General features: G+C 41.1%; 1 protein-coding gene across 2 annotated transcripts in view; it reads left to right on the top strand.

Annotated features, from left to right (window-relative positions):
• The window catches only part of ACTR1A (actin related protein 1A), a 91,740-nt gene extending 72,451 nt beyond the window's left edge, over positions 1–19,289 (top strand). For both annotated transcript variants that reach the window (XM_029610269.1, XM_029610270.1), the window contains exons 7-11: positions 665–757; positions 11,951–12,125; positions 13,480–13,541; positions 14,366–14,406; positions 16,866–19,289. In XM_029610269.1, coding sequence (XP_029466129.1) covers positions 665–757; positions 11,951–12,125; positions 13,480–13,541; positions 14,366–14,406; positions 16,866–16,968 — 474 coding nt within the window. In that variant the 3' untranslated portion in view covers positions 16,969–19,289. The remainder of the gene's footprint in view (positions 1–664; positions 758–11,950; positions 12,126–13,479; positions 13,542–14,365; positions 14,407–16,865) is intronic.
• Positions 19,290–22,980: the final 3,691 nt, after the last annotated feature.

Raw genomic sequence — 22,980 nt, 5'->3', positions numbered from 1 at the left:
TGGTACAAACTAAGGAACTTATTTACTAAAGGTTTTCTCCCATTGTATGTCTGTCGGAAAAATGCTTAATAAAGAAGGGCCCTTAAATTGTGAGTCCTCGGGGGACAGGGAAATACCTATAGTACCTGAATATAACTTGCCTTCAGCTGCCAATGAAAGATATCAACTAAATCTTTAAAAAAAAAAAAAAAAAAACCCACCTAACTAACTTAGCTCATTATGGACCATGAAATTATACCACCTGTTGCCTTCTGATCACCCATCATATATCCCCCTCCCCTTCATTTATGTTTTCTGGTAATAGAAGTAAAGATTAAATTAAGAACAAAAACTATATAAAGTGATTCCTTTTTTTTTTTTTTTCTGTTGTACTAAATTAATTTCTTGACTAGCTTTTGGGAGCTAATATTCCTTTCTTTGGATCAGAAGAGAATGAGTAAGTGGGTATTGGCTAATTCAAGTAATGTATGTACTTAGTCAGATATAAAGATATCACCTTTTTGTTTTTATATGTTAACTTTTTTCTGTGCATTTAAGTGGATTAACAGAGCAACAATGCTTTTTTTTTTTTTTGTCTTATGTCTGACATTCTGCAACTGTGGTATTTTTATATTGCCATCCTTTCTTCACTTAAATAGGCATTTCTGTTTCCCTTCCCTTTCAGCGTGCGTGCTACCTTTCAATAAACCCACAAAAAGATGAAACTTTGGAGACTGAGAAGGCTCAGTACTATCTGCCAGACGGAAGTACAATTGAAGTTAGTAAAGACTAGTTTCATATTTCTTTGCCTTGTTACTGTAGAGTGCTTTATAATGTTGATGAAAAGTGAGATCAGATGGATAATTTGAGGATTCTTTACTGTACTGTCAGAAAAACAAGAATATGAAACCCAAACTATGTATTTTCTAAAGTAATATTGGATAGTTTCATCAGTTACAAAATAAACCTATCCTGAATTTTAAATTCCGTTGACATTGTATATAAACTGATCTTGTAACAAATTACTTTAAGATGAAAGTTACAAGACAGCCCCACTCAGGCAACCAGAAAGCAGATTTTCAGAATTTGTAAGATGGGAATTTTAAAATTCCTAATTTATTTACAGCTGTAGGACAGCATTGCTGCTGGAACTTGGTTATAAACACATCTACAATTTAGCCAACTTGGCCCTAAACGTTTGTACATGTTTTCAAAAGTTAAAAATATCTACTTGAAGAGTGAATAAAATGTTATAAATAGGTGTCAGCAAATGATGCTAGGGTAAGATTTATCTTTTGAAAATTTTCACTCTCCAGTTTAATGTCCCTTTTAATGTCAGAAAGAGAAAGGTGGCCAATATAACCCCGAGTTATTTAAAAAGGGCTCCAGGGATGATCTGGGAAACTATAGATCGGTGAGCCTGACTTCAGTGCTGGGAAAAATCTTGGAAACTGTTATAAAAAATAAAATCACAAAACATTTAGATAGTCATGGTTTAATGGGACACAGCCAGTATGGATTTACCAAAGGGAAGTCTTGCCTCATAAATTTCCTACATTTTTTATGAAGGGGTGAATAAACATGTTGACAAAGGTGAACCAGTAGATTTAAAGGCTAAAATTTCCAGTGAAATAAATGAACCATAATCTTTGTATTTTATGAAATTGTATTAAGTGAATGTTTGGGTTGAATCCAAGTTAGCTTTGGGACATTTGGGTCACTTCATATACACTAAATAGCTTCTTTACAAGAGAAGATGGCCAACCTGCCTACTTTTCAAATATCAAGTATCTATTTTAGAGGATATAGTAATATGTCTTCCATAACATTTATGAACATTAGGTGGCAGAGAGAGAGTTTGGGTAAAAACATAGAAACAGAATTTATTTATTTTTATTTATTTAGAGTTTCTTCTATACCGATAGCCGTTTGCACATCGTATCGGTTTACAAATAACAAGGAACTTTTGGGCATGGCCTTTACATAGAACAGATAATTGCATAAAAGAGAATGAAACAGTAAACATCAGAAATGTTAAGGATGGGGGACTATGTAATACGGGTATCATAAGCAGATAAAGGTAAAAGTAAAATAACTATGTTACAAAAATACAAGAGACTATAATACATTGTACAAAGAGCCATGGATATTCCAAGTCAGCGCTAGTGGTCAGTTGCAATACGATAATCTAGAAAGTCTGAACAGACATGCTGGTTACGAAAGGTTCAAGTGAAGTAGGAAGTAAAATGCTGGTTACATCAAAGATTATGAAGAGAGTGAGGGATAGGCCTGAAGGAACAACCATGTTTTTTTAATTTTTTTTTTTTTTTTAATTTTGGAGTAGAGGTCTCTGTGCGTAAATCGGGAGGTAGGGAATTCCATAGGGTAGGGCCAGCAAGGGAAAAGGCCCTGTTCATGGTAGAGGTAAGTTTAATGTGTTTGTTTGAGGGTGTGCGGAGAGTTCCTTGGAGGGCAGGGCGGGTGGGTCTTGTGGTCGTACGAGGAAGGAAAGGAATGTTGATCCAGTGGAGGTTTTCATATGTGAGGCTTTTATGGATAAGGGAAAGTGCTTTGTACAGTATTCGTGATTGTATTGGAAGCCAATGAAGTTCAATGAGTGTTGGTGAGATGTGGTCTCTTTTTTTTGGAGCTTGAAAGAGTACGTGCAGCGGCGTTTTGTAAGAGTTGTAACGGTTTAGTATACGTTGAAGGGAGGCCAAGGAGGAGAGCGTTACAGTAGTCTATTTTAGAAAAAAAAAATAGACTGAAGAACTGTACGGAAATCAGAGAAGTGAAGTAAAGGTTTAAGCTTTTTAATAGTTTGTAGCTTGAAATAGCAGTCTTATGATGGAGTTGATAAAGGGTTTAAAAGTTAGTTGGTTGTCAATGAGAACACCCAGGTTGCGAGTGTGTGAAGGGAAAAAGTGGAGGAGTGAGTGAGGGGGATAGGTGGAGAAGGATGTTTGTTAGAAATGATGAGGAGTTCAGTTTTTTTGGGGTTGAGAGCAAGGTGCATGTCTGTGAGGAGTAAGTTGATGGATGAAAGGCAGGATTCCCAGTTTTGGAGGGCGGTATTGAGGGAGTCAGAAAAGGGGAAGAGAATTTGCACGTCATCAGCGTAGATGAAGTGTTTGATCCCAAGACTGGTGAGAAGAGTGGTAAGGGGAAGCATGTAAATGTTAGAGGGTGGAGGAGAGTGAGGAGCCCTGGGGGACGCCCTGCTGAAGATTAATAGGTTCGGATTCAGTGTTATTAGTTAGGACAGTGAAGAAGCGATTTTGAAGATAGGATTGTATCCAGGAGAGAGCAGTTCCAGAAATCCCAATACTTCTGAGGATGTTGATTAGGATGGTAGAGAAGGACCCTAAGGTCCATCTAACCTGCCCAGTAAATGGACCCATGTCCAAATCCTACAGATCATCTACACTTGGAATTAAACTGCACGACAAGGGGTAGTGATAGATAAGTATAACACTAGTTTAGCCATCAGCACTGCTGCAGTTGTAGTTTCCATGAGAGCAGGATGTGTAAAGAAAAGTAGGAAAGCTGGCTGGAATGAACCATTTTTTTTAAACTTCTCTTTTCACAACCTTCTGCTACTTTTAAAATCCCAGTGCTACTTTTCCAGATGAAAATGGCAGCCCTTGTTTTTTTTTTAAATCCATAAACCATTGTTAGCCATATAGACTTGGGAAAGCCACTGTTTAGCCCTGGTTGTGCATGAGAAGGATTAAATCTATTCTTTGGGATCTTGCCAGGTACTTGTGACCTGAATTAGCCACTGTCAGAGAGAATGCTGGGCTTAATGACCCTTTTGTGTGAACCATTATGGCATTTCTTATATTTCTTAGTTCTTTCACTGGCAGCATAGAACATTAGCCACAATGCCATTGGCTGGTCATTTTTCTTTTTTTTTTTTTTTTTTTTTTTTTTTTTAATCATTCTCTTTATCTGAAACTTTCTTCTTAATACAACACAAATTTAGACCAGATGGTTTACTCAAACAGCAGTTAACCATGGCATCTACAGTAGGAATCAAAATTTCAGATCAATATCAAGCTCAGGAAAAAGTACAAGACAGTCATGTAGGATTTCTTCCTCCAACCTTCAGTCAGTCAATATAATCCTTATTTTCCATTGATAAGCAGTTGTGAACTAGCCATGATCTGGGGGTGACATCTGTCAGCACTGAACAGAACTCTCTCTCCAAACTAATAGAACTTTGAGTTCTACTGAGCATTTGCAGGATTTGTCTAAGAGTCTCCTTAGTCCATTTTTATCTGCACTTTGCAGATAGTTTTCTGACTCTCTCTCCAGCTTTCCTCAGAAAGAGAAAAAATTAAATTACTTCAAAAATTCACTATTAGTGACCACCAACAGCACTTTTCAGTGCTCTTCAGCTTTTGCTGTCCAAAAAAAAAAAAAAAGAGGAAAACAAGAATTTAAGAAAGGAGGAACTTTCCAGAAGATGGCAACAAAAAAGACAATCAGTGGATTCAAGTCCCACTCTTGTAGATAGATCATATCTATTTTAAAGGGACATGAATTCTGTTACATGAGTCTTGGACCAGATCATGATCAACCGAACTGCTCCACATGTGGTCGGATTTCCTCTAGATTCCAAAGGGCTCGGGCAGCAAAAATAGCCAGCCTGTGCCCCAAAAATAAAATTAGGTCGGCATCCAAGAATCACCATTTCTCCATCTCCTCCAGGAGCAAGTCTTCAGGCTGAGGCGATCAGGACTTGTCTGCCCCAGGAGCATCGAGCCCTAGGTGACTTTGATCATTGGAACCGGTCAGAGTGCCTAAGAAAGCAAAGCACCTAGAATCCTCCAGTGAATTCCACTCCAGTGCCTTCCAAAAAGAAACAGAGGCAGTGCAGCACTGACAGAAAGTGCCATCAACAAAAAAAAAATGCATCAGAGAGAGAGAGAGATATGCAATCAGCGCACTCAGCTTTATGGCATTTCAAAGTGCTCGATGAAAGGTGCACTGCACCAACTGTTGGTGCTCCTGAAGCAAGGTACATCGTCATGCTTGACAAAGTGTATGCACAGTGCAACAGACCACTCGACACAAGATACATTGAAGCGCTCAATGCAAGGTTCATCAAAGTACAAGTCATTGAAGAAGTATCTTGTGCTTTCTATATTGAAGAACTTGTTGCATGAAACGAGGTTCCCACTGCAACCTGCATTAAAAAAAAAAAAAAAAGACCAGAAAGAAAAAGTCCATCGATGCCAAATATTATGATGCAATCAAGGCAAAAACAGGAAATAGGCCAACTCAGTTCAGATGATGCACCAAATCTTTCTCCACACTCACATTGCTCTGCAACTTTCTAATCCAAGAAGTCAGTTGAACCTCCCACTTCTTTTCTAGTGTTGCCAATTGTTCTGGGGAATGCTGTGCAAAAGAAATATTAATAGCAGCACTGCCTGCACAACCATATGCCACATACAGCTCAACAATGGTGAAATCTAGGCTTCACCTACCACCATCCATCACTAGATTGTTACCAGTGACACAACTATTCAAGGTCTGCACCTCCAATCGTCAGAATCCATTGGTTCTTCCACTGGAATTGGATCCTCCACCAGTAACAGAATGAGATGCTGTACTAGTCTCAGAAGAGGATGCTCTGCCATTAACACCTGCTGAAAGATCACAGCAAGTAGCAGAGTAAATAATCGATATAGTGTGCAGTTTTTTTGCCTTGTTCAAACCAGAACTGGCGCAAACAATTTTTCCCCCAGTATGCTCTAGCTCACCACTAAGAGTGATGCCTAGTGCACCACTGCTACCAACATCTTTATCTTTGGGACGTAGAGGTTCCACCTCAGGTAAGCACCCACCTCCATCCAAGATCCCCTCTGGATGGCAAAGCCCTCAACCTTTGCTAAGGTGTCCCCAGCAGCTCCATGGGAATTCCAACAGACACCCAGGGCCACCAGACCACACATCTCCATTGGAGGATTTGATGTACCCCAAATTTGTGGAGAAGGGAAAAGCATTAAACATGGCTGTACAAAAAGATCCAGATCACAGAGCAGAAGTCTTACGCATCTTAAAAATCCTGGACATTCCCACAGAACTATCTGCCTTGATGACATATGCAGTAGAGGATGTTGTGTTATTTGAAGATATGGGAAACTCCATTTTGAGGCACCACCATTGCCTGAAAACTGGATTTAAAATTTAGAATGAAAAAATCTCCAAGAGTGGAGTAGTGCAGTTATCACATAGTTCAATAGTAGTAGAGTCTGCCTTCAAAAAGGCAAAAAAGAAAACCTGTCTACACTCCACCAGGGAAGTATCATCAAATATTAGATGACTTTGAGGGGAAAAAAAAAGATTTTTAGGGAACAATGCTGACAGAAAGAATTGTTAGTCACCAATTTTACATTTTCCAATATACATATGACTATGTTCGAAACTTGAAACTGTTCATTTGGAATCCAATGAATCAATAGATTCAGCCACCTCCATGATTTGGAAGAAGCAATCTGACACCTGCTTCACTCGGTGTATGAATCCTTTGATACCATGGCTTGCACTTCTGGCATCAGTTGGAGCACATTATATGGCTTGGTTTTAAGAGGTAGTAGCACAAGAAAAGATGTCCATGAAAAATTGGCTGACCTGCCATCCTGGGAGATAATCTGTTCAGAAAAAAGTTAGGAGAGACCGCATCACAAATCAAAGAGCAAAATGTAGCAATCTAATCCTTTTCTAAAGGTGCAAAACTGCATCCGTCCACAAGGAGACCTTACCTGTCGTATAAACGGCCTTACTATCCAAGAAGCTCATACCATTGTTATTATCTTCCACCTTTTACTAACACATCAGCAAATACAGCAGACTTCTGCAAGAGGTCAACCAAGGGAATACTGACAACAGAAGCCTTAGCAGCTACCACAGGCAAAGCCAGGTCAGGGTTTTTGATCAACCCAATATTGGTGTTGAATAGTCCAGTGGGGGGGCAGAGTACAATGTTTTCCCTGTATTTGCAACCAAATAACACAGGACAAATGGGAATTAAGGATTGTCTAACACAATTAGCACCTGCACTTCAAGAAAATGCCAATTCTCACCCATTCTTGTCCAACCCCATTCACCTTCTACAATAGCAAAACAAGGTAAAGCAGTTACTAATTCAGAGAGCCGTACAGGAAATACCTCTCACACAATACACTCAAGGGTTCTACTCTCAGTATTTTCTAATCTGCAAAAAGACAGGAGATATACGTTCAATATTGGACCTCTGAAATCTCAACAAATATCTTTATTGGGAGAAATTAAAGATGACCTCACTAGCACAATTCTTCTTCTGTTTATTCAAGGGAACTGGATGTGTTCCCTAGACCTCAAGGATGCATATGCTTACATCCCTATCCACCCTTCCTGTTGGTGATACTTCTGTTTCAAAGTGGACAGAGCTCACTACCAGTACAAAGATCTTCCATACTGGACTCTCGGCTGCCCTCCTGAGTCTTTACGAAATGCATATTAGTGGTAGTTGCCTCAATAAATTCTTTAGACACACTTGAATGCAACAATACAAAATTATAATCTCTAGGATTTCTGATCAATTTTAACAGTCCATTCTAGAACCTACAAACCAACCGCAATAAATACTTATCCAGCTAAGTGGTGCCTGCTGAACACAGCCGGATCTTCAGCAGCAGCCATTTAGCCAGATAAAACAGACTTATCTAGGTAAGTAGCATTTGAATATCTACCCCTTATTGTCCTACCTTCACTCCCTCAAAGTCAGGCCTTGCAACAGCATCGGTCAATGCACCCTCCAGACTAGGTTTATGCAAATTTCTTTTCATGTGAGCAACATATATATTTTTTTTTTAAACCAACAATTTTTGAATGCCAGCATTAGCATTGCATTTCTGTATATAGCAGAAAGAAATATTTGTGAGTGATCATGTAAAATCTGTTAGCGATGCTCCAAAATGTATGAGCATGCGCTCAGTTTAGAGGGAACTACGGCATTGGTACATGTACATCTCAGCGCCATAGCGGCCTATCATTCACTGGAAAAAGGAGCACCAATCTCTACAAATCTCTCAAAATTTATGAAAGGATTATTACATGTATGATCTCCAGTAACATGGGCCCTCAGCATAGTTCACAGATCTCATGCAAGCACTATTCAAAACTTTGGAGACTGCATCCATAAAATTCTTGACAGGGAAAGTAGTAGTTTTAGTAGCAATCACTTCACTTTCATAAGATGGCACTCCGAACTCATCCAAAATTTCTACCTAAAATAGGATTAGCATAGTCTATTACGCCACCTACTTTCTTCCTGTGACCTCACTCTCACAAGAGAGAAAAAGCACTGCATTCTTTGGACTGCAAGAGAGCACTAGCATATTATAAAGATTGCACGCAAGCGCACAGAAAAGCAATGCAGCTATTTGAATCTCTTGAACTAAACAAGCTTGGAATCGCAATTTCAAAAAGAATATCTAACTGGATTACAAATTGCAGCCGACACTGCTATGCTTTAGCTGAGCTTAGTTTCACTGATCCAAGTGAGAGCAGCCACTTCCTCAGTTGCACATCTTAAAAAAGATACTATTGAGAACATTTGTAAAGCTGCTACCAGGACATAGGTACTTACTTTTACTTCGCTACTGCCTTGATAGTCTTGCTGTCTCAGACAGTGCAGTCTTGCACCATATATTACAAAGATAGTCTCCTCTCCACAGTGGAGCCCAGGTTGCTTACCAGAAAACGCTCTGCTGCAACCCTCAGCTTGGGACTCCCCACAGATCATGGCTAATTCATTCCTGCTTATCAGCGGTAAAGAGCAAGTTTGCTTACCATAAACAGTGTTTTCCGTAGATAGCAGGATGAATTAGCCATGAGATGCCGGCTCTCCTCCCTGAAGAAAGGGACTGTCCGTTTACTAGCTTTGATACAGACTGAGGCAATGCCCATGCGGGAACTCCGCATGCTATGTAGAGCTCAAAGCTCTACTAACTTGGAGAGACAGATCCATTCAAAGCTGCCGGATGGAGGTCATGGCTAATTCATCCTGCTATCTACAAAAAAACACAGTTTATGGTAAGCAAACGTGCTCATTTCCTTTCATCCTTCTTTATTTTTATCTAATTGACAGATTGAAATAAACTGTTGTTCCCCATATTTGGAGGAATGTTGTGTACCTGTCCTTACCATTATAGTATGCCTTTACCCCACATTTAATATTTTGGAAGTAGTAGAGATTTCCTGCTTTCAGTGTGTTTTTGGCTACTATTAAAACAGTATGCAAAAAATGTTGCCTATACCTTATTGAACAAAATATCCTTGAGTATATCTTTGCCATATACACTTTTCATTCAGTTGTTCTTCCCATGACTACCTTTACATATTCTATTACAGTGTTTTGAAATCTCATCTCCCTATATTTCCAGATGATATTGACGAGAACAGTCTGATTTTACATCTGTTTACTTGTCCCATGTCTACCCTTACAACATTTCCTCATGGAGTTCAATATACTTTGCATGTATGGTTCAAATATATTTGTTTATACCTATAGCTAATATATATATTTCTTGTCCTTTTTAACTTTTGTGTCCAGAGATTAAGTGAGAATTTCATATCTCTGATCCTTTTCCCATTGTCCCTTTACATTCTCCTCTGGCTCCTGCTTGTCTTCTGATAGATTTTTGAATATTTTTTTAGAACTATTTATTTGTGTAACGTTCCTTTTGAAAAGGTTTCTATGGGTGAATTAACTTATATAGTCTATCCATCATTTGTAACCTATCATTAAAATCATCCATTGTACCTGAAGACTGGAGGGTGGCCAATGTAACCCCAATATTTAAAAAAGGCTCCAGGGGCGATCCGGGTAACTATAGACCAGTGAGCCTGACTTCAGTGCCGGGAAAAATAGTGGAAACTATTCTCAAGATCAAAATCGTAGAGCATATAGAAAGACATGATTTAATGGGACACAGTCAACATGGATTTACCCAAGGGAAGTCTTGCCTAACAAATCTGCTTCATTTTTTTGAAGGGGTTAATAAACATGTGGATAAAGGTGAACCGGTAGATGGAGTGTATTTGGATTTTCAGAAGGCGTTTGACAAAGTCCCTCATGACAGGCTTCTACGAAAACTAAAAAGTCATGGGATAGGAGGCGATGTCCTTTCGTGGATTACAAACTGGTTAAAAGACAGGAAACAGAGAGTAGGATTAAATGGTCAATTTTCTCAGTGGAAAAGGGTAAACAGTGGAGTGCCTCAGGGATCTGTACTTGGACCGGTGCTTTTCAAAATATATATATAAATGATCTGGAAAGGAATACGACGAGTGAGGTTATCAAATTTGCGGATGATACAAAATTATTCAGAGTAGTTAAAATCACAAGCAGGCTGTGATACATTACAGGAAGACCTTGCAAGACTGGAAGATTGGGCATCCAAATGGCAGATGAAATTTAATGTGGACAAGTGCAAGGTATTGCATATAGGGAAAAATAACCCTTGCTGTAGTTACATGATGTTAGGTTCCATATTAGGAGCTACCACCTAGGAAAACGATCTAGGCATCATAGTGGATAATACTTTAAAATAGTCGGCTCAGTGTGCTGCAGCAGTCAAAAAAGCAAATAGAATGTTAGGAATTATTAGGAAGGGAATGGTTAATAGAACGGAAAATGTCATAATGCCTCTGTATCGCTCCATGGTGAGACCGCACCTTGAATACTGTGTACAGTTCTGCTCGCCGCATCTCAAAAAAGATATAGTTGCGATGGAGAAGGTACAGAGAAGGGCAACCAAAATGATAAAGGGGATGGAACAGCTCCCCTATAAGGAAAGGCTGAAGAGGTTAGGGCTGTTCAGTTTGGAGAAGAGACGGCTGAGGGGGGATATGATAGAGGTCTTTAAGATCATGAGAGGTCTTGAACGAGTAGATGTGACTCTGTTATTTACACTTTCGAATAATAGGACTAGGGGGCATTCCATGAAGTTAGCAAGTAACACATTTAAGACTAATCGGAGAAAATTCTTTTTCACTCAATGCACAATAAAGCTCTGGAATTTGTTGCCAGAGGAGGTGGTTAGTGCAGTTAGTATAGCTGGGTTCAAAAAAGGTTTGGATAAGTTCTTGGAGGAGAAGTCCATTAATGGCTATTAATCAATTATACTTAGGGAAAAGCCACTGCTATTAATTGCATCAGTAGCATGGGATCTTCTTAGTGTTTGGGTAATTGTCAGGTTCTTGTGGCCTGGTTCTGGCCTCTGTTGGAAACAGGATGCTGGGCTTGATGGACCCTTGGTCTGACCCAGCATGGCAATTTCTTATGTTCTTATTTGGTGTTGACCTAATTGCCATTATGCTTGAACACAATGTTCTCAAACCTGTCCTGAAAGACCTCCCAAGCCAGATGGGTTTTTAGGATATCTACAATAAATATTCATGAGACAGGAAAGCCTGCAGAAGAGGCAGCACATGCAAATCTATCTCATGCATATTCATTGTGGATATCCTGAAATCCTTAATTGCTGAGGTCTCTCAGGCCAGATTTAAGAACCCTGTTCTAATATATTAGGGGACATACTGTCATCTACAGCAGAGGCCAGTTAAGTAAAATCTGGTTAAAATAATGCACATGGAAGTCCTGTTAAAGAACCTGTCAGGACCTTCCAGGCTATAATATATTCCATATTGCAATGGATACCTCTTAATGAGTTACTTTTTCCAGGAATAGATGTGTGGTGCATTGAGGGTGGACATTTACAGAGTAGGGCTTCATTGAAGTATGTGTTGGCAGAGCTGCTGTTCCTGAATTCCTTCATAGATTCAATAGCCAGGGAAGAGAACTGTGTGTTTAAAACTCATAGATTCAGTACATGTCAAACATGGAACAGAAGTAAGACAAATTGATACTGGTACCTGACCAGCGTGTAATGTTACCTGTTTGTGACTTTTGCAGGTTGGCCCAGCACGCTTCCGGGCTCCTGAACTGCTCTTCAGGCCAGACCTAATTGGAGAGGAGTGTGAGGGAATTCATGAGGTGCTAGTATTTGCCATTCAAAAATCAGACATGGATCTCAGACGGACGTTATTCTCCAATATTGTGCTATCAGGAGGATCAACTCTTTTCAAAGGTTTCATTTCAGCATCTCTTCAAATTTATGAAAGTTACAGTGAATATTATCATTTCTAATCACTCCTATGTTGTATATGGAAGATTCCTTATGTCCTTCAAGCTGAAGGAACTTGCTATCTTATGTATGTTACTATTTATTTGTGTAGTTGTTAAAATTCTTTTTCTTCTTCACTAATATTTTAAATGTTTTAACTTGTAACGGGAAGGTTAAGGAAGATGGAAGGCAGAGAGAATCCCTTCATGGAGCAGGGGAGGGAAAGAGAAAAAGCACAAAGAAGAATAGAAGTGAGACGGGGAGAAGAGAAGTCTCTCTAAATATTACAACCAATAAATTGCCTGGGTTGGATACTATAATAAATCCATTAGATTGAAGATCTGGTGACTTTACAAAACTATCTTAGGTCTCAAGCACAGAAGGTGACCAGAGCCCAGAGATGTGATTCTAACCATTCTTTGCCTACACCCATCTTGTATTTATAGCAAGAAAAAGGAAAATTCCCTGTACGTACCCGGATCAGTCCAGACAGTGGGGTTGAGCCTCCTGTCTAGCAGAGGGAGACAGAGAAAAACTGAAAAGGTATCCTATATCAGGACAGTGCTCACCCTGCATCCCTTCAGTATTTCTCTGTCTCCCAGCAGAGGCAGGCAGTTGAACTTGCGGTTCCCTAGCTTTCTCTGTTTTCCACACTGTGGTGATTTCTTTCTTTTTCCTTATGATTTTTTCCAGGATCAAGCAAATATTGATTAATTTCTATATGTGTAAAAAAAAAAAAAAATAAGAATTTGAAGGAAATCAAACTTCTTGTCTATGTGAGACAGCTCTGTCTCACAGATCTTACAGGGTCCCAGGGGGGATTTTCTCCTCGAGTACTCAGCCTGGGACCCCTCTTCCCGGTGACCACTTGCCTGGCTTAAAGGGGTGATACTGGTGGTCCAGTCTCTCCCCCTTTTGGCACCTGCCTCAGGTCTTTTAGCAGAGAGGCTCCCATTCCTCTGCTCGTTTCTTTGAAAAAAAAATACCATCGAAGGCTCAGCTTACCCAGGCTTTTCATTGCAGGCTCCAGCAAGGTAAGCAGCCGGGGAAGTGATTATTGGTGGTGATATAGGATACCTTTTCAGTTTTTCTCTGTCTCCCTCTGCTGGAAGGGGGACACAACCCCACTGTCTGGACTGATCCGTGGTACTACAGGAATGAAAATTAGCAGGTAAGAACCAATTTTCCTTTGAGGAATTCACATGGGTAAAAGAACCAAAAAAATCAGAGATTGCACTTTTCTTTTCAGAAACAGTTTATTTTCATGAGAAACTAAATGTCATGTTAACATTCAGCATTGCTTTGCTTTCTTATGCAGGTTTTGGTGATAGACTATTGAATGAAGTGAAGAAACTGGCACCAAAAGATGTAAAAATAAGGGTACAGATCTTTCTTAAAGGGCTTTTTGGCATGTATTTTTCAATCACGATTGCTTTGACAGAAATGTAAATACTCTTAGCATCACTGAAAGATCATATTTCAAGGAGACCTTTGCTAGGCTCCGGAGAAGCCAGCGGTAAAGAGTAACATGCATGTGGAAACTTTTTATGTGAGTAAGTGCTTCCTTGGAAAAACAAAATTTTTTTCAGTAAAACAGAATCTGGCAAAGATTTCAGTTGTTTTGGTTTCCGTATCCATATAGGTCTATTTACTAAGCTACGCTAAACTAGGGCCAAAAATGAATGCTAATTTGCAAAAATAGTGCTTTGTATTCACAAAAGAAATTTATGAAGAGGGATGAGGTGCGGTGGAGTGTGCATTGCAGAACTTGTTAAGATGTAGTTAAATGCTTTGAATCAGTAGCCACATGTACCAAGGGCAAAATACTACCCCAACTGGTGCTCTGGAATACCCACATGATGAAAAGGTGAGTTAAGAGATATTCCAAGCCCTGGCTGTAAAATGCCAATATAGCATGGTTTGAAGCCAAAGATTACCAGCCTCAGACCCCAGAAGATTCATGTGATCTCTTCTATCCAGTCACTACCCTGCCATATTATGTAAATTCATTGTTCCTATCCATTTCTCAATGGCAGCTGAGCTTTAGAATTGTTTGTTTTTCTTATCTCTATTAAAACACAGCAAATATTCTCCACCCATTCACAGTAACTGAATTATTAGCTTGTGAGGGGCTGGTAGTAGGTGATATATACTGCAGGAATTATTAGCAACTCTGTGAAATGTTTTGTTTACATTTCTTTTAGATGTCTGCTCCTCAAGAGAGATTATATTCTACATGGATCGGGTAAATACTGAAGCCCAACTAGACTCTAGCATGAAACAATGATTTGTCTATAAATTCATGTGACTATTTATTTATTTTTAATTTTTATATACCGAGGTTCCTGTATGAAAATACAAATCACTCCGGTTTACATAAAACTGTAACTTAGTCAAAGGCTGTGCATAAAACTGAACAATGGCCAGAGGCTGTACATAGAACAGTAGAATATGTTAAATACTTAAATATAACAAGAGAGAATGATTACTGTGCATATAACCAGGGAGGATGAATAAGTTGCATATAACAAGGGAATGAAAAAGGGAACCTGTAACAAGTGCCTGAATACATAAGGCTGTGTAATGAATATGGAACATAATAGCGGGTGAAAGACCAGATCTAACCAGTTGGTCAAACGTTCAGTATTCTCTGATGGGAAGGTGAACTTAAAACTGCCTTTGATGTGAGGACAGACTTAAGTGTCAGGGAAAGCTTGGATGAAGAGCCAGGTTTTTAGCTTTTTTTTAAACTCCAGGTGGCTTGGTTCTAGTCGTAGATCTGGTGGGAGCGCATTCCAATGATGGGGACCTGCTGTAGATAATGCGCGCTTCCTTAGTGATGTATTAGCAGGAGGGGCATACAGTGTGCCTTTGTATGCACTTCTAATGGGTCTTGATGAAGTATGTGGTCGGAGTTGTATGCTTAACATTATGGGAGAGAGGTTGTGTGTTGCTTTGTGAATAATTGTGAGAACTTTGAAGAGGATCCTGTATTTGATGGGCAGCCAGTGTAGGTTGCGGAGGATGGGAGTGATGTGTTGTCTTTTGAAAAAGACTTGATGATCCAGAAGTTTGCCAGATATCTGAGCAGTTGCAAATAGGACAGGCAACATAGAGAAATTATATCTAATGCAACAGGAAGTAAAGAAAGGAGCATGTTACCAAGGAAGATGTTTTTATTCTTAGGAATTTTTATGTAGCCTATTTTTTTTTATTCCCTCTCTTCTCCCTTCTGCCACATTCTTTTCACGTGCATACACCAGGTCCCAGCTGGAGTGGGCTGCTGGAGAAGCATTTTAAGAACTTGAACTTAGAAACATCAAAAGGGAATCTAAATGACATTAGGAAAATATAACTGGAAAGTCTTTAAAAGCAGATTACAATGCAAGGCACAACACTAATAGGCAGCTCAAAGTAAGGGGGACTAAACTAAGACTAAGGCCAGTGATCATTTTGTTTTTAGTGTTTCTTTTTTAGCTTTCTGCTAATTGATGCCCTCTCTGGGTTGCTGTGGCATTAGACAGCTGCTGGAGAGACCAGCAGGTTGGGAGGACATGGGGGAGAGATGTAAACTTATAACACGATCTGTTCTTGTGTACAGAAAGGTATTGGGAGGTAACAGAGCCTTTGGTCTGTAGTTTCGCCTTTAATCCTGTTATCCTGCATAAGTAGTAGCTCTACCCTAGTCACTGCAGTCGGTGGATATGCCAGAATCCTGTGAGCAGATTAATATGAAAGTGGTGGCTGCTTTGCCATCTTCCTATGTGGCCATGGTGTGAAATGTACCTCCGTGAAAACAGCTGCCTCTGATGCTAGCCAGTGGTAGCTGTAATTGCATGGACTACCATCCTGTTCTTATGCAGGAGTGCCATCTGAGTGAGGTGAAAAGGTGGTGCTGGGGCAAATGAATGCCTACAACCAGCTCTGTAAAAGACTCGTGTAGTGCTGTTTAATGTAGATACACTTTAGTCGTTTCAGAACGAAAACCGTATTTTTGAAATTAAACTGCATTCTGTTCATAATGTGCCAGTAACAAAAACCCTTTTAGACTAAACACAAATTGTTTCAAAAGACCTTCATAAATGACATTACTGGCTTATGAGAAAAGAGCCTTCATTGCCTTCTCGTTAATCATTGGTCTAGTTCATGCAATGAAATTATACATTCTTTTTTTATATTTTGATTCTGTGCAAATAAAACAGGGTACTTAGATTGCCAAGTATTCGCAAGAAGCCGTTAGATAGCAATGGTGATATTGCAGACAGAAACCCCATCACTGTTCATGTTTTGAATTAAGATTATGCAATAGGGGGTATACACTCTGATCTTCTTTACTCGTTAATAATCTGTAGTCTCACCAGTCCATTGCCAGTTACCATAAGGCTCAAATATCTGAGAAGACTGTCATTAACCCAGGTTGCTGTGAACCTCTGGTTTTCGTCTGCAGCAACATAATGTGTTAGTGACATGTATTGCTTCATTCCAGGTCAAAAAGACCATATGAACAGTGTAGTTTGAATTTTAGACTTCTCAAGTTTGTTTTATTGCTATATCAGAAGAGAGCATCTCAGAACAAGGCAATATTAGAGATCTTTCTGTTTTCAACAAAGGAAAGCTGACATGTTACTCAAGTCCATTCATTTTAGAGCAATATTATTTATAAAATCAGGCTAATACTACCTTTCTGTTTTATTAAATTTGCAGGGGATCTATTCTGGCCTCATTGGACACCTTCAAGAAGATGTGGGTTTCAAAGAAGGAATATGAGGAAGATGGTGCCCGGGCTATCCACAGGAAAACATTCTAATGTTTGGAAGATCCTTACAATTGAGAGCTCGCATTTCGGCCTGTGAATGTATGAGAGGAGGTGACTGCGTGTATGTGTGAGCCTGCCAGGGCGACCCAGAAAACTGGCGGCAGCAGAAAAAGAGGACGTACTCTTTGGAACCATCCCGGTTCTTTTTTTTTTTTTTTGTGACAGGGAAAAGGGAAAAGCCTATGATGGGAGCAGTTGGAGCGAACACTGTCACTTTAAAGGAACCAGCTGCCATCAATTCAGTTTCTGAGGGAGTCCACGAACTGAAAATGTGAAGCTGTCACATGGCATAAAACCCAGGCAGCAGACTGCTCATTTAGTTTCTTTTACTGGCCTGTTGATTTGATTACTTGAACCATATAGCTAGAAAAATGTGATTTTGCGAAGAATGTTATTGCCTGTATTTAAAAGAAATTATCAGAAGCTCTGACTGTTGTATTAATTGATTGTTTAAAGGGCCACTAGAGCTATGTGCCACGTGCTGGCCAGTTTCAGTCAACAGCAGTAAACTGACTTTATTTTGTGTTAGTATTTTTCTATCACTGAGCCTACAGGAACAGCATCCTTGTTTTGATTTATTCTCTCTGCTGGCTCTTCTGAAGGTAAATTTATCTTGAACAAAACAAGAAAGGAAGCCACAAGGTAACATAAGCAGTTTAGTCGGGTAGGTTCCCAGTTAGAGACTGCACCTGCACGACCACTAGGCCACATTATAAAATAGCCCCATTTGGGACCATGGCCAAGTATCGTTCTTACTGCCTTGTTTAATTATTATGTAATGTTTACAACAGCAAGGATAAGTTCTGAAGAATTTAGAGCTGAAATACCTCTTTTATTATCCATGTGAAACAGAGACCTTAGAACTAGAAAGGAAACGTTATCATGTTGCATTGAATTGTAGGCTATTGTGTTTATCCATTTCTGGCCAAATACATTTGTTTAGTATTTTAATTTATTTAAATGTTAGTAATACTACTAATTCGGATATAAGAAGGGGCATTGCTTGCACTGGCTTTCTAAGCACTCAATTGTCTTATTACCAACACTAATGTTTACACACTTGTAGCTGTTGGTGAATGCTCGCTTGCATTTTAACAAGTGCACCAAAGGAGCTTCAGGTTAAAATATGAACTAAATGAATTAAGGTGTTGGCGGGACTAATGGAGTTATTAGCAGAAGGCTGAAATAGTTGGTGTTACTCTGTAGAATTGCTTAGCGATGCCTGAAGCTTTTCATTTATCCAAGAAGATGGTTTATTTACACCACTTCTCAGATTGCAAAATGTAACTGAATTTTCTGGTTTGAATTGCTTGGTGCTAATGACTTTCAACATATTTTCTGAAGCAGCTTAAGGTTGTTTAGCAAATACCTTGGTAGGATAGGGGAATGCAATGTATTTAGAAGTTAAGTAGTCATACTCTTCTAATTACAAACAGTGGCCATAAACTCAGATCTTTGAGAGTTTCATAGCCAGTATAAAGTATACATATAATGTCTTAAGAAAGATATCATCATATGGGAAAATCAGTTAAGGACTTTTGATTGGTTGTTTGCTCATATCCTTGTATTTAATACCACCTATGTGCAAATGTGAGAATAATCATTTTTAGAGCTCCAAGAATGGACATAGCTGCTATATTAAGACTAGTGCACATTTCATCCCATGCCTGTAAATGTAATTTGGATCTTGACATTAGAGCAAACGTTGTTTGAAAGGTGTTGTACTTAATGAACTCAGTTTTCTAATTTTGTTGCACAGCTCTGTGAAAACTACATTTTGGTAATTGATGAGGCTGGAAAGGCAAAAATATTTCACTTATTTCTTATAAATTCTGGCTACTGGAGATTTGAAAAAGAAAATTGGTTCTTACCTGATAATGTTCGTTCCTGTAGTACCACAGATCAGTCCAGACTCCTGGGTTTTGCCCCCCCCCCCCCCCCCCACCTTGCAGATGGAGATGCCTTATATAGGATGGTGCCACCTACAGTCTGGCAGTATTACTCAATGTCAAAGCAGAATGGTCCAAAATACCAAACTAACTTTATACAGAAACCTAACAACTTTAAAACTGGCTCATTAACCCCCAAATGGGAACAGAACCCGTGCCAATCGGAAAAACCAGATTGATCTGCCGATAAAAGAAAAACAAATGCTGAAAAGGAGGAGACTTTCCATTACCTTCAAGTGCCAAGTGGGTGGGATTCTGGACTGATCAGTGGTTCTACAGGAATGAAAATTATCAGGTAAGAACCAATTTTCTTTTCCCTGTACATACCGGGATCAGTCCAGACTCCTGGGATGTACCAGAGCTTCACTTACCTGGGATGGGATTCGGAGAGGCCTGCTCTCAGCACACCTTCTCCAAAACTGCCAGCCCCCGGGGCCTGGACATCCAGACGGTAATGCCTGGCAAAGGTATATAAGGATTTCCATGTAGCTGCTCTGCAAATCTCCTCTGGAGAAATCTGTTGACATTCCACCCAGGAGGTGGCTTGAAAACTAGTAGAATGCGCCTGGTAAAGGCCGACCACCTAATAAATAAGCAGAATTTATAGCTTCTTTCAGCCAACGAGCTATCGTGATCTTAGATGCCTTACTTACCCCTTTTTGGCCCACTCCAGAGCACAAAGAGATGATCTAAGACACGAAAACTGTTGGTAACCTCCAGATAACACAACAATGCCCTACGAACATCCAGTTTCCGTAAGTCCTTAGAAAAAGGATCTGAACTATCCAGGTCTGAGAGAGACGGAAGTTCCACCGACTGATTTAAATGGAAAGATGATACCACCTTGGGAAGGAAAGAGGGAACCGTTCGCAAGGAAACCCCAGAGTCCGAAATCCTCAAAGGCTCCCTACATGACAAAGCTTGAAGCTCAGACAGTCTGCGAGCAGATGCAGTCGCCACCAGAAACACCACTTTCAACGTGAGGTCCTTCAATTCACAAAGGTTCAAAGGGCTCCACACACAAAGCCTTAAGAACCAAGTTTAGATTTCATGACTGACATGGTTGTCTCACCGGCGGACACAAATGTTTCCCCCCCCCCCCCCCCCCCCCCAAGGAAAATGAGAGACATCTGGATGTGCCACCAACACCACCCCTTGAATGTTAACGCATAAACAACCGAGCGCTGCCACCTGTACTCGCAAGGAACTACACGATAATCCCTTTGCCAAACCAGCTTGAAGGAAACTAAAAATGTCTGTCCCTACTTGAGCAGGCGTACCAATCTCCCTGTCAAGGCACCAAGCCTCAAAGACCTTCCATACTCTAACATAAGATAGCGAAGTAGAAGCTTTATGCGATCGCAATAACGTAGCCACCACAGCATCTGAATACCCTTTGGACTTCAGCCGCTGCCTCTCAAAAGCCATGCCACTAGACAAAAGCGCTCGACCTGGTCAAAACAAACTGGCCCCTGATGAAGCAGTTTTGGAAGATCCGGAAACTGTAAGGGACTCTCGATGGCTAAATTGATCAGATTTGCAAACCATGGACGACGTGGCCATTCGGGAGCCACCAGTATCACCTCCGTCGGATGTAACTCTATTCAACAAAGAATCCTGCTGAGTAGAGGCCAAGGTAGAAATACATAAAGCAGAATGTCCATCGGCCAGGGGACTACCAGGGCATCTATGCCCTCTGCTCCCATTTCTCTGCGGCAAGCAAAGAAGTGGGGAGCCTTGGAATTCTTGAACGTCGCCATCAGATCCATGCAAGGCATACCCCACTGGGCGCAGATGAGTTGAAAGGCTTCGTCGGCTAGCTCCCGCTCCTGTGGATCGAGATTATGTCGATTTGAGGAAGTCCGCGTGGACGTTTTCGACCCGGCAATGTGAGATGCCGCTATACTGACTAGGTTCTGCTCCGCCCATGTGATCAACAGACGTGCTTCCAACGCAACTGGCTGACTCCTGGTCCCGCCTTGGCAGTTGATGTAAGCCACCGTGGTCGCATTGTCTGAGAGGACGCTGTCCGACTTGCCCCGGAGAAGTGGAAGGAAGGCTTGCAGTGCCAATCTCACCGCTCTGGTTTCCAGATGATTGGACCATTGGACCCTCCTCCTGGGACCACTGCCCCTGCACCAACTTCCACAGACAAACTGCTCCCCAACCGGACAGGCTCGCATCCATAGTAACCCACCATCCTGTCGAACAACCAAGGGGACCCCACGGCTTAAGTTGTCCGATAGTAGCCACCAACCCAGGCTGGACCGAGCAGACTCCCGTCAGAGGTAAAGGGAGATGAAACTGCTCGGAAACCGGATTCCACCGGGAAAGTAACGCCGATTGTAAAGGCTGTATGTGAGCGAAGGCCCATGGAACCAATTCCAGGGTTGAAGTCATGGATCCCAGGACTTGCAAGTAATCCCAGATCTTCGGAGGATGCTTGGACAACAAGGCTCGCCCCTGACCCTGTAGCTTGACAATGCAGTTGTTCATTAGGAAGACTCTTCCCTGCCAAGTGTCGAACAAAGCCCTCAAAAATTCCAATGATTGGGAGGGAACTAGTCGACTTTTGGGCAAGTTGACCACCCAGCCGAGAACGCTCAACAATTGAAGCACTCGGTGTATCGCTTCCTGGCAAACTGCCTCCAATTTCGCTCGAATCAGCCAATCGTCCAAGTACGGATATACTAAAATTCCTTCCTTCCGTAGCTACACTACTACCACCACCATAGTCTTGGTGAACATCCTAGGCACGGTGGCAAGGCCGAACGGCAGAGCATGAAATTGATAATGATGGCCCAAGACTGAGAACCTCAGGAACCTCTGGTGATCGGTTCGGATCCCGATGTGTAAATATGCCTCCGTGAGATCTAGGGATGCGAGAAATTCCCCAACGGACCGATGCAATGATGGACCATAAAGTCTCCATGTGGAAGCGGAGAATCCTGAAGGCATCTGTTGACCCGCTTTAAGTCGAGAATGGGCCGGAAGGTCCCGTCTTTCTTGGGCACCATGAAGTAAATGGAGTAAGGGCCCCTCTGAAGTTCTCCTGGAGGAACCAGAACAATTGCGCCGAGGGCGAGAAGGTGCTGCAGAGTCTCTCTTACCGCCCGGCACTTTGTTGCATAACCACATGGAGAGACCATAAATCGATGGCAGGGTCAGCATACAAAATCTAAAGTGTAACCGTGTCTTATCACAGATAGCACCCAATGATCCGAAGTGATTTTGGCCCACTCCTCGTAAAACAAATCTGCCTCCTACCACGGGAACTGAGGAATAGACCGGCTGCACATCATTGTGAAGGCTTTCCGCCCGGGGTGGTCTGGCTGGTGCCAGGTCTACCAAAACGTTGCCCATGAAAGGACAGAGTACGTCTGCTGCCTGTTGGCATTGGACCGAAAGGAAGACCCAGGCCCTAGAGAAGCACGAGGCCTCCAACCTCCTCTAAATCGAGACCTGGAAGAAAAGAAACATCTCGACTTTGGTCTATCTTCCGGCAAAAGATGAACCTTACTCTCAGCCAGGGACTGAATCAGGTCCTCCAGCTCTTTCCCAAAGAGCAGCTTGCCCTTAAACTGTAAAGAGCCCAGTTGAGATTTGCACGAAACATCCGCCACCCAGTTTCTTAACCTCAATAGACGACGTGCTGAAACGGCCAATACCATGGTCCTGGCAGATGTGCAAAGTAAATCATAGAAGGCATCCGCACTATAGGCAATCACAGCTTCCAAGTCGCCCCGCCTGGAGAGCCTCCTCCTGAGATAGCGACTCGTTAGCCAGTAGCTGCTGCACCCAACGAAGTCCTTTCGTGGATTGCAAACTAGCTAAAAGACAGGAAACAGAGAGTAGGATTAAATGGACAATTTTCTCAGTGGAAGAGAGTGGACAGTGGAGTGCCTCAGGGATCTGTATTGGGACCCTTACTTTTCAATATATTTATAAATGATCTGGAAAGAAAAATACGACGAGTGAGATAATCAAATTTGCAGATGACACAAAATTGTTCAGAGTAGTTAAATCACAAGCAGATTGTGATAAATTGCAGGAA

Source organism: Rhinatrema bivittatum, chromosome 7 (assembly GCF_901001135.1).
Source record: "Rhinatrema bivittatum chromosome 7, aRhiBiv1.1, whole genome shotgun sequence".
Classification (NCBI taxonomy): Eukaryota; Metazoa; Chordata; class Amphibia; order Gymnophiona; family Rhinatrematidae; genus Rhinatrema; species Rhinatrema bivittatum.
Note: the sequence above shows the minus strand (reverse complement) of the source record. Positions and strands in the feature narration are given on the sequence as shown.